Source organism: Perna viridis, chromosome 1 (assembly GCF_037379345.1).
Source record: "Perna viridis isolate PV_CMFRI_1.1 ecotype Kerala chromosome 1, ASM3737934v1, whole genome shotgun sequence".
Classification (NCBI taxonomy): domain Eukaryota; kingdom Metazoa; phylum Mollusca; class Bivalvia; order Mytilida; family Mytilidae; genus Perna; species Perna viridis.
In genome coordinates, this window is record NC_142445.1 from 67,925,464 (window position 1) to 67,943,480 (window position 18,017).

Here is an 18,017-nt window from a genome sequence, read left to right on the forward strand (position 1 = left end):
ATTCACATTCTCGATAGAAGTTTCTTATCAGTACCATCGTGCTCGAGTTAAAAAGCACGGCAGACACACTTTCTTTACTTTAAAACTCTAAAAGTAAGTTTATGATAAAATATCACTGGTTTACTTGAACTTTATAAAGGTTCAGCGATCAAGGTTCAACATTCAGTTTTCTTACTTATTTCTGATCTTTTATGGATACTAAATTTATTTATTTCTTATGAAATTTCACACTAATCCAAATGGATTACATTGTAACTAGATCTGTAAATAACAGTCACAGTCTATTTTCTTGGAATATGACTAAATGGTTTTGCTACTCAGAAACGATAAAAAAAATATTTGGAAAAATCGAACTTGAAATTCAGTTTTATCACACATTTCCAAACTTGGGAATAAGGATTGGGGTAAGAACACCAAGGATAAACTATTTTTTCCAGAATTTATAGTGAATGTGTAAAATCGGATATTTCACTCACAAACCTGACATAAGTCCTATTTGTTTTGTGAGTGAATGGTGTGATATTACACATTGATAAGTTCTGAAAAAAACTATTTAATCCTATAAAAAAAACTAAATTAATAGTTTATTTCAAGGCTTGTTCGAAAGGAGTCAAATAAACGCATAATTAGTAAAAAAACTAATGACCAAATTAAATAACAATGCATAGAGTTTTAGAACGTGGAATATCAAACGAAATATAAACAGAGAAACAATGATCCTTGGGCACAAATATTTTCATTTACTGCATTGACTGGTGAATCTATGGCCGAGTTCAAGATAAAAGTTTTGCCATTGATGATAGTTACATATGTAGGCGGGGAGATTGGTTAACCATCCGTCAGTGGCCGAATGCAGCCAAGCAGTATCAATGCAGAGGCAAATGTCAAAGGCTTGTTTGATATACTGTATAAGTTATGACCAAGTGTAATTTCAAATATTGAAAGCTTACTCAGTTACTGTTTTACGACTAGTTCGATATTGGTCTGAGGTGAACGGCTAATTTGCACGACGAGATTTTGTCCCATTTTAAAAACACGGGATTTGGTGTGAAAGCCGATTCGGAAATTCTGTAAATTCAAAGACAATTATTTTGCTGTTGCATGTATAACAGACAATACAATTGATTGTATTCCGCGATCTTGAACTTCATGAATTTCATAAGTTGAAGATCACAGTGTTTAATTATTCTAATTTCCTATGTCAGAACACCAGTTACTGCAAAAAAAACATAAACATAATATTAAGTTTGGCAATGTTACAAACTTTCATCACAAATCTAGTTTTAACTTTTCAAGAGTCGATTAAGTAATAAATTTTAGTCTCGAACCGTGCACCAAAAAAGTGTCAAGCTCTTACGTCCTATGGCCCAGCTTGCATGTCTGGCAAATCAGCCGTTGGACGTCAGAGAAATCTTGGACTATTATATAGTGAAGTGAGAATAGTTTCAGTTTCGTAAACAATTTGTAAGGGTCCGGTCAATATTTATAGGGTAAGCAACCGATACAAAATGAATAGGACACAGATTTATTTCCCTTTTCATTATGATTGGACCCTCATTTTCATATAAGTGTATCAATGATTTTTTTTTTAATTACAAGCGCAGACTCAAGCTGGTATTCCCTGAGGGGCAAGTATGGATGCAGACTGGTATTGCACGAAGAGCAAATTTGTCTTGGCCTCAATTTGTCATTTGCATTGGCTAGAAAACAAAATATTGTGATATTTAACAGCAATCTATTCCCGAGGGCCTGGGGAACTCCAATAGACCCTTTTGTGGTAAGTTGGTGAGCATGCTCAATATACACTTCCGCGAGGTAGGGCTTAGGTAGAACAAAAGAATTTTCCTCGCGGAAATGTATATTGAACATGCTCTACACATGCTCATCGACCACCCTACAGTTAGCACAAAAGGGTCTATACTTCTTTTATAGGGAGTGCCGCTGTGATTCTATAACCTCAGTCTATTTTAGCAACTAAAAGATTCTATGAAAGTTTCATTCAGTTCCATTTATTGATGTAGTTGGTGTAAAATTAGATATGGGAAATCCCCTGCGTAACAGAAGGAAGGACGGACAACTATATCACTAAAAACCACCACTTAAATTAGATATGGGAAATCCTCTGCGTAACGGAAGGACGGACAGTTCTATCAGAATAAACCCCCACTAAAATTAAGGGATGAAATGGTTGAGGACATTAACTCTGCTATACGTAGAAGAAGTGAAGGCTACTTGTTTTTCAGAGTCGTAGTTCTATTTCTAAGAAACTAAGGTTTGGTTTTTTATATTTTAAGACATATACATATGCATTGTAATGCTTTTTTCCTGGGGGCGTACTTGCATGGATAACCCTTTTTGGTCCTCATTCAGATTAGTCTGAACTTTCCTTTTGGGAAAAGACACATTGTGGTACAAAGAGATCAGTTCTGTTTTACTCATCCAGACATCAGGAAAATGCTTATTTTTTTTTACCCCTAGTTCTTAATCAGAACAAGTCACAACCTCCAAAATGGCACCTTGTAGTACAATCTCAGAAAGAACAAATTGACTGGTTTCTGGACTTTTTTTGGCCAATCTTTCCATAACGATTCAAAACCAGTCTAACCCTATTGGTTTAAAAAATTGTAGAGCAATATCAGAGATTTGCATTTGCTTTTACTTGAGTTACATGTACATACTTTAATTCTGTGAAATGTTTGCTCTTGGCCCTAATGGTTGAGGTCATGTCTCCCAAAATCAATACCAACCTTCCATTTGGATTTGAAAACTTGAGCAACCAACAAATACTTATATTGCATGTAATAATCACACAGAACTACAATGTAAGTATCTATTGACATGCATGGACAACAGAGAACAGTGTCAAATCATTATGTTACATCAATTGTTTTAAGTCGAATAAAAACACAATTAATCAATTTTTATTAAAATCGATGGAAGAGTTTTGAAGTAATTGTGTATAATGGGAACAAAGACAGGGTTCTTCAACTTTTATATCGAAAACCATGCATTATATTTGTAGTACTTGATGTAGCTACATGTATACATATAAAACCCTTTCAGTTGATAATATGATTCCTATGATAGGGCAATATAGATATGTATTTTTCAGATTAAGTACAGTGTTACAGTATTATGATAGACCTCTGTAAATTTAAACAAATATTTTGCTGGAACAAATAAAATAGTAACCAGATCTCTAACATTACCAGTTGAGCAATTAAGCTGTTTAGAGCTCTGTTATGTAGATAAAGGAAAATAATACTTGTAGTCTTCAAATGCTGGTATTGATTAAGACTTGCAAATCTGAGTCACTCAATGGCTACTGATAAAATGTACACATGTAGCACCAATATGGGGATAATATTTTGTCATTTTATGAATGCTTGTTTATAAAAAAGGAACACCCAGACACAAATACATTGTGACTGGTAGAGAGAGTCCATTATTTGTAAACACGATTCCAGTTCATCTTCTTAATATACCGAAGATGCTGAATTTTTTTTTTACCGACAACGTATTTGTCCAGTTATGTGAACGTGTCTTTTTAAAACACTGTCGGCATTTCAATGGGAAAAATTGTGCTCCGCTACTCGCCGACCTATTCCTTAACTCCTATGAGGCTGACTTGCTAGCTTGTTTGCTCCAACGTTTAGCCAAATCCTTTGATTATCGTGAGTTCATGGATCGTTATATTGGATCCATCTGCACCGCGAGACAGATTTGTTCTCCATGTCATATTTTCCCTTTTCTCTTTCATCTACCACAGGTGTGATATTTTATGAGCTACTCGGCGGTTGTTTCTAGAAAAGCAGAGGACGCTACCGGTGCATCTGGTTCATGTACAATACAAACAAGAAAGCCTCTATATGAGTTGAAAAATCATAGGTCTTGATGTTATTTTATTCCGATGATAATCTAACATTGAGGATTTCCAGAATTTTTTCGAAATTTTCGAATTTTTTAGTATCAACATTAAAATGATAGTACTAAGTACTGGATCAATAAATTTTGTGGACTGAAGAACCTCTTTGACAGTTGTAATATGGAAATTAATTGTTTCAAAAGAGGTTTGGTAGCACATTTTGTGGGTCCAGCTATGAAGCGTTGTTTGTATGGATTCTTACTGATAAAAACATTGCTAATTTGGTCTTCGTCTGTTGGTACACAAACATACTTGTCATGTATAGTAGAACATGTTTTGGCTAAATTGAGATCATTGAAAACTGATGTAGCATTGACACTCATTGACCTACTTAAAGACCTCACAGTTTTCATCCACTCTGTCAGCGAATCAATATCTTCTTTTCTCATTTTACCCATTCTCTAGCATAGCTTTTTACATCATCCATAAGAATTTTAAAATTATAATTCTAATTTATGGAGCGTTGTTCTCGGTTTTTTGGATCCTTTACCGAGGACATTAAAGATGAACAATATGAAATTTATCAGCATTTACCCTTGGAACTATTTTTTGTATGAAATTTTAATTTAAGACAGACAGACTTAAAGTTCTTGTCAACTTAAAATTCTTTCTTACAAAATGTTGAGAAACATGCGCATGACGTTTCATAATGATTTCTTTTTAAAACAGAGTTCGTTATTTTCTGTTCTGTTTTGTTTTGTTCTATATTTTGTTTTGCTGTTGTTGTTGTTGTTTTTTTTCGGTTTTCTTTTTCTTCTTTTTTTGTTATTGTTGTTCGGAATTTTTGACCGCGTTGGCGGCAATTTTTGAACATGGCGACCGATATGTAGTTCACAATATATTTTGTTCCGAGCAGATCCGGATGTCTAAATAGCAATCAGAACCCTTGACTCTATAGATGGAATGATCGGTTAGCATTGAACTTTCTGCAATATACTTGTAGCTGAGAAACGCCAAGTCACGTTTTGTTTTGATTGAGAAACATTCGGGACATCATGGTGACGAAGTCATCCGTAAATAGAGCATAATTATCACAGCTTGCTAATATTAGCCGATTGACGAACTGTTGCGTTACGCAACAAAGTTCTAAGATCTAAAATCAAGTCGAAACATCAAGCTCTAATGAGCTTTTAAAACCGACATAAGCTTTGAACGTACAAAAATGTCAAGTTTTAATTAATATTTTTGAAAAAAGGAATACACTTATTTTGCTAGTAATGTACAAATGTACGATATGTCAAAAAATGTGAAAAAGAACATGAATGTATATTATCAATCGACCTAAAATCTTCAAGTTTCAGCTCAATAAAATTTGTGATTTTTTAAAAATTCTGAACCAAGACCATACATTGAAAATCACTGATTGATTGGGGGTTAGTTTAGTAGAGAATTGAATTCGCCTGATGTTGAAATCAAGCCAGTGGCATAGAATATTTGACGATAAGAGACCTGAAGACTCCAGTCTTTGATTTTATAGTGTCATCATTGTCATTGAACTAAGTCAATACTGTTCTACCATATACATTCACTTTAGAATTCTTTGTGCACCATATATAGTTGGCTATCGACATTTGTCGCCAAGTTTTTCTTTTTTTTTTTACACCGACAAATTACAACATTTGAAGGAATTTTGTACTGTCTAATTGTATGGGTGAATCCTGAATTTATGATTTGATCTCGAAGTAAAAAATCGTTTTTATAATTAAAAAGGCAACGCACACTTGTATAGCCGAATTGAACTATAAATATTAAATTATTTTCGTTTTTCGTGTTATCACTTTAATTTAAGCTTGCCTGTATCAAACGTCGTCGCTTTGCGTCCGTCGTGAAATTATGTTTGGGAAATTACAGCTTCGCTTTGATTTATGCCGTTTTAAGAAGGCATTGACAAACAATGGCACCAAAGTATAGCTGTTCTTATCAATTAAAGAACTTGGGCATGGTTCAATTAAACGCCAGAAAACAAAGCGGCTGTTCGTGTGTCAACATTTCTGTTGAAATCACAACTTAAAAAACTATTGACCAAACTTTACGACAAACATGATGACTTTTCATTCAGAATTGTCAACTTTCCTTTCATCTGTGGCGACATCCCTTCAGCAAGTGCGTATGGAGTGTTCATATCACAACTCATATGTTATGCCAGAGCTTGCTGAAACTACGCAGACTTTTTGTATCGCGCTAGAATTCTAACAAATAGGCTTCTGGAATAGGGTTATGTTGCTACAAGACAGAAGTTATCACTACAGAAGTTTTATATTCGTCATCATGAACTCGTAGATCATTACGGTGTATCCATCTGAACCATGAAAACTTTGTTCTACGTGTCATAGTTTTTATTTCCTCTTTCGTCTAACACGGACTTTCATTTTTTATGAGCAACTCGGCTGGTGTTTCTAGAAAAGCAGAGGACGCTTACCCTACCAGTGCATCTGGTCCATGCTCCCAGCTTTTAGTGGAGTCCGAGTTGCTCATCTGCTTTTGTTACTTTGTATGTATGATTTTAGTTACATTATGTTCTTTGTTGTTTATGTCTGTTTTCCATGTCTGGTCTTTGTCCCTAGATTACATTCTTTTGATTACCGCTATAACCTTGGTTCCCTTGATTACTCTTATCTTAGATCGTGCGAGTTATTTATATGATGGTTTTGCATAATGTGCCGATGACCCCCAAAAGAGGTAATTTAACTTAAGGGTTTTACATGTTTAAAACCTTGTAAACATGAATCTACTTAAACACAAAGCTCCGGTATTATTTCTAGATGTGCACGAAGAAAAATGATTATTGTCAATAGACTCAAAATGGAGATAATATATCTTATAAAGATTTAATCTTGAAATCAATGTGCTTTTATCAGCCAATGACCTTGTTGTCCACTACTACTGCGAAATATTTTGGGTCATACAGAGTATATACGTAATCAAATTTTGATATTTTGTTTACTTTGTTTATTTATGTTTTTTTTTCGGATGATTTGAAAGGTGTAATGATTCCTTTTCCATATCGAAATTAAAGTTTAGAATGCAATCTTGTATGAACTTGAAAGGCACATTCAAAGCATTGTTCCAAAAAGAAATTACATAAACAAAAAATAAGATATGGTTATAATGGTATGGTAAGAATGGCACATAATCAGGGAATTTAGATAAATATACTTGTGTTTAAACGAAATATTCAAGATGTTAAATAAAATAACTATATTATAAACTTGACCAATAAATATTTGTAAAACCACTATATTTTAGACATAACTTTAAACATATTTTTAAGTCCTTTGAACCATGTTTTAATGAAGGGAATTGTATAACAGTCATAACTTGTTAAAAGAATAACTCGTGTGGACGTGGCGAACCCGCATTTGTGATTCTTATGATGCCACAATTAGGGAAGGTGTCTTCTCTATGTCTAGATTGTTATCAAAGGAGCTTCATAAATAGACTACTACAATCATTAAAAACATGAATAGTCAACAATGATGCTATATGAACGACTAAATGATGTTTAATTACTATTGAATTTTTGATTCTTGTTTTACTCTTAGTTGGGAGTGAAATCAAAGAAACTACAAGAATAGCAATATTCAAAATTTGAGACATAAGAAAAAATCCGGAACAGTTTGTATTGTATGGTATACGTTCATGTTTCGCAGAAACAACATCCCTTTGAAAGAAAAGGGAACCGAGATTCTAGTGGAAATCAAAATAATGTAATCCAAGGACAAAGACCAGACATGGAAAACAGACATACACAACAAAGAACATGAAGTAACTAAAATCATACATACAAAGTAACAAAAGCAAATGAGGTACTCGGACTCCACTAAAAACTGGGAGCATGGACCAGGTGTACCGGTAGGATAAGTTGAAGTTCGATGTTTTTTTATCAATGTGACAAACACGTGATGTCGGTCTTTTGAATAATGATGACAGTCATTCCAAAGGTACTAACGAGGGAAATCCTAAGAACACCAATTTTATCACATTCAGAAAAAAAAGGCCCACTGCGTTTCAGACCATTTTGTTCTCTTATTTTGGTAGAAATTAATATTGCAAGTGCTTTAGTTTTTGTATATGCATTTTTGTTTACATTATCTTCATTTTTTATGTCATTGTATTATATTCTGATGCCTACATTTTTTTTATTGGTGCTTCGGGTTTTTTTTTTTTTTTTTGGTTTTTTTTTTGTCAATATTTGATTAAAATGCTTTAATATCAGAAACTAATCACAATAATTTATAAAATAGTCCTACTTACAGGTTCATTTAGTAAAACAAATTCGGTTCCTTGGGTGTCGTATATTGTACTTAATTGCGTATCGTTATAATGGCCAGAAAACCTCTTAACAAAAGTCTTTTGTCCACATTTCTGTATTCATCCATCAAATAAATTTTGTCATATAGTATTCTTGATGCACAGCTATTTCTTGCGGCTTTAACTGAATTACTTTCGATCATCATCGAAAGGCTAATTAGTTCAAATTAGTCTGGCTGTCTGAGTGTTATCTATAGTTGATGTCTGTATCAGATTACGCTATCAAGTACATGTAAGTTAAATTTTACCCGTATAAAGTAAACCATCTGGTGCACCTGGGTCGTGCTAATTTGTTATGTTTTTTATTCTTGATATTTATACTTTTTCTCAATTACTTTTGTGTATTTGTGAAGGCATTCCATAATAAACTTTGATTGAGAGGATAATCCCAACTATGCATGCTATATGGTCACTTCATACACATATTCACATTTTGAAGTATGAAATGATCTTTCCTGAACATTTTCTGGGTCTAATTTAGTCGAGAGTCAACCTCAGGTGGGTGATATTGAACGTAAAAAATTTAGCATAGACAGGAACAAGAAATGTTCTTTTTTTACAACTCAAACTATTACTGCTTAGATTTAAGGATTTTTTAAAATAATAAAATGGATTGTACGAAATATGCAAGACGATTTCATACGATTTGCTTCGAATTAAAACAAAAGGTCGTCGCTGTTTTAACTTTCTTTTCATTGTTCCCTGTCCGAAAGTATACAGCTATAAATGTTATTTATACACCCGTTATTATTAACCGACCCCTCTCTTTGAAATGATAGGTATATGGAGAAAGAAGTGTCCGTTCATACCTTATTGGTCACAATTTACTTTGCATCTATTGTATCAGAGGCCTTTTTCACAGAAGTTTCAAGTAGGTATGCCGTATTGCGCGAAACTAGCGACATCAACATCCCTTCAACACCTGCGTTTGAAGTTTTCATATCACATATCGCAGACTTTTTGTATCACGCTAGACTTCTTACAATTAAGCTTCTGGAACAAGGCTATGTTACTACCAGATTTAAGTCATCACTACAGAAGTTTTATGGTCGTCATCATGACCTCGTCGATCGTTACAGTGTTTCCATCTGCACAATAAAAACTTATTTGTTCTACGTGTCATAGTTTTCCTTCCCTCTTTCGTCTACCCCTTACCTGAGGTTTTAAGAGCAACTCGGCAGATATTTCTAGAAAAGTAGAGGACGCTTACCCTACCAGTGTATCTGGTCCATGCTCCCAGTTTTTAGTGGAGTCCGGGTTGCTCATTTACGTTTGTTACTTTGTATGAGTTGTTTTGTTATGTTCTATGTTGTGTATGTCGGTTTTCCATGTCTGGTCTTTGTCCCTGGATTATATTATTTTGTTTTTTGCCAGAATCTTGGTTTCCTTGAGTAATGATTGCATTACAGCAAATGAGCAACTCGGACGCCACTAAAAACATGCTTATCTTAAGGATGTTCCGTGGTTATTTTTAGCCACTTTTGTCAGATTTTCGGTTTTCTTTGGTTTTATCTATTTCATTTATTTTCATTCTATTTTCCTTTTCGTGATTTCTTAAAATATACCTTAAAATATCATTTTGGAAGTTTTGTTTCCATGAAATCCTTGTTGTTTTTTAGTGGTTTTAATAGATCAAACCTACTTGGACAGAACCTATTAGAAACCTGGAGGAATTATTTTCCCGCCAAAAGTTCAAATGCTTATATCTCAAAAACGAGCACACAGACCCATAATTTTCTCTTCTAATATTGATTAATATTTAAGTACAAAAGATCTTAAAAGATTTCACACACCTTTGATATTTTTATTATTCTTAAATACTTAACACTCGAATTTCCAGAAACTCAGTAGAGTTTCAATTGATATTGATCTACAATTAACAGAAAAATGTCGTGAGGGTAAATACATTATGTAACATTTTCCATATGAACCCAAGAACCAAACCTCCACGCTCGGCTACTCTCGGACTGTATGTAGAAGATTTGGCTTGATGCAGAGAACTTTGTCGAATCTGCAATAAGTAATAGAATGCTCATCATACTTTTTTGTTACAATTGCATTTAAATTTTTGAAAAATGATTTACCAGAGTTTTACTCTTGAATCGACGGAATGCAATAAGATATATCATTTTAATTTTTATTCGTAGATATCTTTGTTTATACCGAAAATAAGTTTTTTTTTAACAAAAAAAAATCATTTGGCATGACTTTTTTTATATTTTTTACTTTATTTTTTTTTTTTTTTTTTTTTTTGGTTTTTTTTTTTTAATTAAGCTTTATTAGTTTAGCTTTTATTACTGTTATGTCATTTGTTATGACATTACTATTATCTGTGTTGATCCTTCAGGGATACCAGTTATGACTTTTGTTAACTTCCTACACGTATTTGGAAAATAAGTTTAGGATGTAAAGCACAATCTTTCCTAGTGAATGATTAATATGAAACCTTTAAACATTAAATTCTAATGTAGTTGTGTCATTCTCGCATTAGGCCGATCAGAAATGGGCGTATTTTTTTCAGTCTGTTGGTTTCCCGTTTGACAGCTACACTGTTAAACAATAGATTTAGTCCGGTCGACATTTCATTTTCCACTTCGTCAGCCGATAAAAAGAAAGACTAAAAATTCAAATTAAATCTACACAATTAAAATTGCAACATATGTTTTCATATGTTTCATAAATATGGAAACATATGTTTAGGTATAGAAATATATCTAGTTTTCCAAATGAAAGTCATGAACTGCATATTTTGCCCTAAATCAAATGAAAACATACGCCTAAAATGATTGAAATCGTCTGGGAAACATTGGTTTACCTTGTAAAGTTTTAATAGGAGATTATAATATATTTATATTTTAATTAAAAACCTATGTTTTTCATATGTTTTCTTTATGGTGGTTATAAACATATGTAATTGAATTATATTCTATAAAAATAGGGAAACGCAGGTATACGCAACTTATATTATGTAGAAATATGAATCGAACAATATATACACAAATGATGCAATCATTACTTTGGAGAATTTTTTTTATTAGCATCATCTTTGTACAGTTTGAATGTTAAGTGGTACATCACGACGGGTAGCAGTTGTGCAGCTACACTTGTCAATCATTTTTCTTTATAAATATGATTCATTCTATTGACCATAACTACTACAGAGGTATACAGAAAAATAGACTTTTTGAATATTTTGCATTGCACAGAAATTTAGGAGAAGCTCTGCTGGTGCTCTCTTGTTCAATAACATCTAATTTACTTGTGACGTACCTTTTTTCAGTATTTGATTTGGTCTATGTAAAGTAAATTTGTATTTTTGAAGGGGATGTATTAATTCATTTTTCCTGCATTGTTGGTCTTACAGGTTTTGCTGCCATGTGACGTATGGAATTTTCAATCACATACCAAAGTCAGTTTTGATAATTTGTATTACATTTTTTTTTATTACCGCTATAACCTTGGTTCCCTTGGTTACTCTTTTTAATACATTGGCATATCTGGACAGGTCTGTAATGCTATTTCTTCTAGGTTAAGTTTTATTCTGAAGCATAACCTTGGTTCCCTTGATTACCCTTTCATGCCAATATATAACAAATTACTATTGCTTTACAATATCAACTTAAAATTTTTTTTACACCAAATGATATAAAAATAACTCGATGACAATGGCAAATGCATCCAACCAGAAAAATGTCCTGCTGTATTTCATACTAATTCATGATATTTGATTATCACCTCCATGCCCATTCAAAGTTAGTCAATCGTCTTGCCGCGTAGTTAAAAGCATTTTAACTCCTGTATTCTCTCAAATCAGAACGTGGCAATATTTGTGACTAAACTATTTTCGTGTTTCCATTATTTTTCCCAATAATAGTTTTATCTCTTGTCGGAGTTCTTTTATTAAGTGACTTACATCCTATACTATTTCTACAACAATTTGTCAGTAAAATACGTGGTTCGGATTCAAACCGAAAAATAATCTCAATGTTATGGACAAACCTACCCAAATATTACTTTCAACGTGAGAACTATCTAAAACTTAACCAAATTATTTGCCAGATATGCCCTAATGAAATAATCAATTGTCCATTAAAAAAACTTTAAATAAAAACCCAGACTTTGTTGATTCTGTGTAAATTTGCAAATATATAGAGAACTTGTTCAGTTAAGTTGATGTTTCTCGTACGTACATATCCTTCTCCGGTGTTCAGGTCTGCCTTGTGAGGTAACTAACCCGCCTCAGAAAATAATATAGTTTTAATAGCATTATCCAAATCGACGCATAGCTTTATTAAGATAGGAAAGACATATTTTCAATCATATGATATGAAGTTGCGTCTAAAATTTTTGATGAACATGTGTAGAATATTCCCTACTACCATGGAAAACTTTTTTTGTTCTAGAAATGTACCAGTTATGAAACCTAGAAAGAGGAGATATTTCGGGAGGTGCTAGTGAAAGCCTTTGGAAAAAACTTAAATGAAATTTTAAATGATTGAAAACTCGCGGTGTTCGCAATGCCTACTCCATACTACGTACCTGTATATGGAGTGTCATTATGGTCTGGCCTGATTTCAGATACTGTCTTAATGACCTGCACTGAAGTCCTGAACATGGATTGCATATGCATCACTTACTGAATCATCAGAACAAAATCTATTACTGGCACCCCTCTTTTGCGTCCTGGGTGTGCTCGACTGGACTGCGCTTGCAAATTTACCTTCCGTTTGCTGCTTTTGACGTTTTTCGCAAAATAGGCCTGGACTAAGGGATGATAGATTCCCTTAGTGTTCTACTCATAAATTAAAATGTTTTAATTTGCTGAAATTGTTATTAAAATAAGTTATACTCTCTATTTTTCTCTTCAAAACATTTCAATTTGTCGACTGCAAAGGAACGCTGTTTACGTCACTTGACGTCATAACCACCAAGTATACATTATAAAATTCAGTATGTTCCCTCCGGGAACCATTTCATATTTAAACAAAAACTTTAAACTATCACTGGATCAAATTTATTCATTCAAGATTAAAATAATCTACCTGGATGATGCGTACAGTGTGTGTTGTAGTGTCTGTGCTTGTCACTACAGCTTTCAGCCACACCTTTGGGTAGTAGCTTGCTGCAAAAGGAAGCAAAATGCGCCAGTCTTCCCTTCCAATTATAGTTTCTCACTCAGTACGACCTATGTGTCCCACGGTAGATGGTAACTGGGTACCTTGCGGCCCCAGACTAAAACACATGGTCTAGGAGAAGACTATGCCCTAAAATGCATGGTATATGTGTGTACACGCCCTGATGCCTGCAATCCTAGTCCTTAGCTATGGGTCAAACAGTTTCACTGCCTTGTGATCAGGTTATTGAACCAAAAGCTATGGGAGTTAATCCAAACAGAAAATTCGGCTAGATGGAACTCGTCAGCAACAGCAATCGAGTAAGAAATGGAAAATCCCTACAGAAAAACCACATCCTTCACGTAGAAGGTTGTCATAGGGCCAACTACCCTATACGGAAAACTGTTTTGTTACATAAACGTCAAGAAGGAAAAAAATCATTCAAATAACGTTCTAGATAAAATAGGTAGTATTGATAGTACTATTATGAAGCATGGAGATCAAAGCCGAAAGGAAGCAACCATGCAGACGCCCCTGTATTCGCCTGGACACAACACACTATCTGGCACATGGAATGTAAGAACAATATATGGAGCTGGAAAAAACACCAAATAGCAATGGAAATACAACAATACCAACTGTCTGGTCTGGGTATTTGTGAGACCAGATGGATAAATAATTAACAACAGGCGAAACACTGCTATACTCAGATCATCAAGAAGGAGCACCACATACTTAAGGTTTAGGGTTATTCTCTATTCTCCGATAGAATGGGAAAATACCGAATAAGCCAATTTTACTGATGCATAAATACTCTAGGGGGTTTGACATTAAAAACCCTAAGTGTTACCGAAACTTTTTTGCCATCATTGTAAAGCTGAGACATTGGGCTACGTGATTAATACCACAATTTATTTTGTTTGTTCTAACTTGCTGTCCTGGGAAGGCTTAGACGCTCAAGCAATTGAGTCACGACAATTTTAGCTTTTTGATCAAGTGGAGTGCAAATATAGGCTTATACTGTAAAAGAATTTGAGATAATTCTTTGGCGACAAATTGATTCGATAATGGGAGGTATAAAAGTACCTAAAAATCACCATGATGAGTTGGGGTGCACGGTGGACCATCCCAGTCCATGGCCTAATGGAGTTTGTTTCCACGGTCGTTCCAGTGATCTGTCAAAACACTTGTCCACAATACTCGACAAAAATATTCCGACATTATAAGACTAAGAGTAAATTGCTAGACAAAAAAATAAGTAAAAGTCAAACAAACACCAATGGCAAAAGTTATCAAAAATCAAGTGGTAGAGTTTTCAAGCAAAATAAGTACCTGAAAAATATCAATATACCTATTGTTGTCTATTCGCACAGAAGAACTAAAACAAAACTATTAAACATGAGAATTATATTTTGAAAAGTTGAGAGACGTTACAATTGAAGCTGGTCGAAGACAGAATAGAATTTAATATTTGTAGCAAACATGTACATGATTGATTGATTGTTGGGGTTTAACGCCCGAGCAGCAATATTTCAGCTATATTCAGGCGATGATCATGAAAGAGATGATCAAATGAACATGAAATGATGATGATGAAATGAAAAAGGGATGGGACACAAGGATAATAGGGTCGACAAATTTTGATTGCCACTAGAAAAAAAGAGGGATGGGTAAGGTTGGGCCATTAAGCCTCCTGAGCGCAAAGGTTCCTACTCCTATCGAATACCACAGTAGGGTTCTTTAACGCGCGAGGAACGTGACATTTTTCCCAACACGGTGCACCAATATGGTTTGCGGTCAGGTTTCCGTATTATAGCCTGACAACCCCAGCATGTAACACGCCAGGGGTATCCCATTCCACCACCTGGTGCACACATCCCAGTTGTTCTGTGGGCAGAGCGCCTGGACCCCGGCTAGGTTTCCGAGCACTATTTAGTCGTCTTTTACGGCAAGCTTAGCGCTGCTGCAGGTCTATTCTTTTGACACCCGGACCTGCACGGGAAGCAAACATGTACAATGTTTTTGAACCCGAACCGTTATCTGAGTAATACTGTAATTATACTTATTTTCGAAAAATTTACGGCCATGCACTATTCGCGAAAACAAGTAGACGAAAAAGGAAATTTCTATCACTATTCTTTACGCAAAAGCTACGATTTCTGAATATATGTTCATAGACCAACTATCACAAAATTAATTACCCGCGAATAACTGAGTACAATTGCAGTACTCTGACAAACAACGACCGAATAAAATATCCATTACATGGAATTTTATTTCAAACGTTGTGTCTTTATAAAACATTTTGGTCGCAAATAGAAAGACGTAAAGATACTAGTACATCTATACGCAAAATTTATTTGTAAAATACAATGGCATATATATTGTATAGTGACATGTGACATTCAAAAGCATTAAACAAACTTTTATATGTTTAAAGAATGTTGTAGATGTACAATTATCTAAATCCAACAATTTTGAAGTTAGCATAAAGTAGAAATTACAATTGAAGTTTCATAGAAAGACGGATGCAGCTAATTTTAAAATGTATTGAAATGAGAAAAAAACAGCAGATAATTATAGAACATCTTTTAAATTGATAAAAGGAGAAATTTGATTAAAATAAATTACAAAAAATTACAAAATGGATCGAAAAATCTATTCTCTGTAGTGAGGTATACAGAAAATAGTTGCTTTCAATAAGCTAATAATGAGTTGCGGTTAAGGCCTTGGGTTTGACTATTTATCTTGTTAAATTGTAGCTTTTGACTTTACAATATTGTTTACTTTTGTAATTAAAATATAACCAGAAATGTACACTGACACTTCTACGATACCCAGATTAAATGATTATCTGGCATAAGCATCGGAATAAGTCTGGACTTTAATCCAATCGCATCTGCCAGTAACACTTATTGATGATTTGGTCAGGAACTTCATCTAAGTATCGTTCTTATTAACTTGAGGCAAATATATAATTATACGTTGTGTTAATTAACCGCATTGATGTGACATGGAATTATACAAAAACACGAACATGTATATATACGGTTAAATATATTTTTAGAGAGTATAATAACGCATGATACCGTAGAAATATCAATTTAGGGTAGTACTGAATACACACCAGTTGTGTTTTATTGTGAAACCATGCTATGTTATCTTATTTCAATGTGAAAAAGCAGAGGAAGAAAGTACTGAATACAATATAGTTGTGCTGTATTTTGAAACCAAGCTATGTCAATTTATTCGAATGTAAACAAGTAGAGAAAGAAGCATAGTGAAACCTACACTTAATGACTAATTTCTGAAGCTAGGTTACAAGTCTGACCTAACGCACTTCGGAAACTGTATTTCGCAGCATGTTTCATAAACCGCTTTTATTATTATTGTTTGGTTTTTGTTTGTTTGTTTTTGTTTGTTTGTTTTTTTTTTTTTCCTCTTTTTTGTCTGGCTTAAGTAATACTATAATTTGATAATTAAGAACATCGCTCTATTTTTTAATGTGTTTTTATGTTGAACAGCAACCTATTGGTTACAAACTTAACTACATTGAAGTGTATTACCATGAAATAGGTAACCCTTTTTACCCTGATGATTTAATGTATTATCAACTCAAAGAAAGACATTGTTTCCAAAAAGCCCATCCATCTATTTTACAGTACATGTGTTACTTACGACGAAAGCGGGATTAGTACCCTTTCGACCCCGTTCGTCCGTCACGCTCAGTCTGGGGTCCCTACTATGTGCACTTTGTAACTCAAACAGTGTAAAACCAATATTATTCAAACTTTGTGCAGTGGTCATATTGACGATTTCCATCTCCTATTTTGGAGAAATAAGACAATGCAGAATTCCTACAATTTTTTGCATGTTGAACTTATCAATGTCAAAACCGTAGAGTCTAAGAGTAAAATTGTTTTGCATAAAAATCTTGACCGAAAATCTTACGCAAAGTGCCAGGATATCAATTATTTGAAATTCTACTCCAAAGAGATATGTCAGGAAGTCGGAATATCAATTAAATGAAATCCTACATGGCTATACTATAAACAGTGATCCTACATACCACAAGATTAAGGTTTGTTTTAATGAAGATTTATAATATTATCACGGGTTAAAAACATTTGCTTCAGCTAAAACCGTGATTTATATGAGGCCTGGCACTGATAAAATAGCTATGTCTATACCTTCTTGGTCAGATTGAGTACAAAAACAATGACATAGTTTTAGTCAGTCATAGACGCATTAGACAAATTACTTATCGCTACCTCCATAATATTTTTACGCTGAGGACTTTGATATTTTTAAATACACTGCTGAAATTTACCATAAGGAACTTACTTTTAATAAAGCTAATAAGGACAGTTTCAATTGTCCTTTCTGGATTTGGAATTTTGGATTTCACAAGGTAAACCCAAAAATAACATTTACGACAAGAGGGACGATTCCTCGTTTCCAATCGTTAATTTTCCCTTCCTTGACATTGACGTTCCTTTGGTCCCTTCTTACGCCGGATTCATTTCTCAACTAGTTCACTATGCCTTTGTTTCCAGCGAAGTTTTAGACTTAAATGAACGAAATCTCTGTATTATCAATAAATTTTTAAGTCAAGATTTTTGTTACCATTAATTAGTAAAGACATTTTTACTAAATTCTTTCATAAA

At 33.8% G+C, this 18,017-nt stretch overlaps 1 protein-coding gene across 1 annotated transcript in view; it reads left to right on the top strand.

The window, feature by feature from the left end:
* The first annotated feature begins 6,549 nt into the window (after window positions 1–6,549).
* LOC148630086 (DNA-directed RNA polymerase I subunit RPA49-like) overlaps window positions 6,550–18,017 on the top strand; it is a 56,497-nt gene continuing 45,029 nt past the window's right edge. The window contains exon 1 of the mRNA XM_088560767.1: window positions 6,550–6,604. Within this exon, the coding sequence (XP_088416893.1) occupies window positions 6,565–6,604 (40 nt within the window). The 5' untranslated portion in view covers window positions 6,550–6,564. The remainder of the gene's footprint in view (window positions 6,605–18,017) is intronic.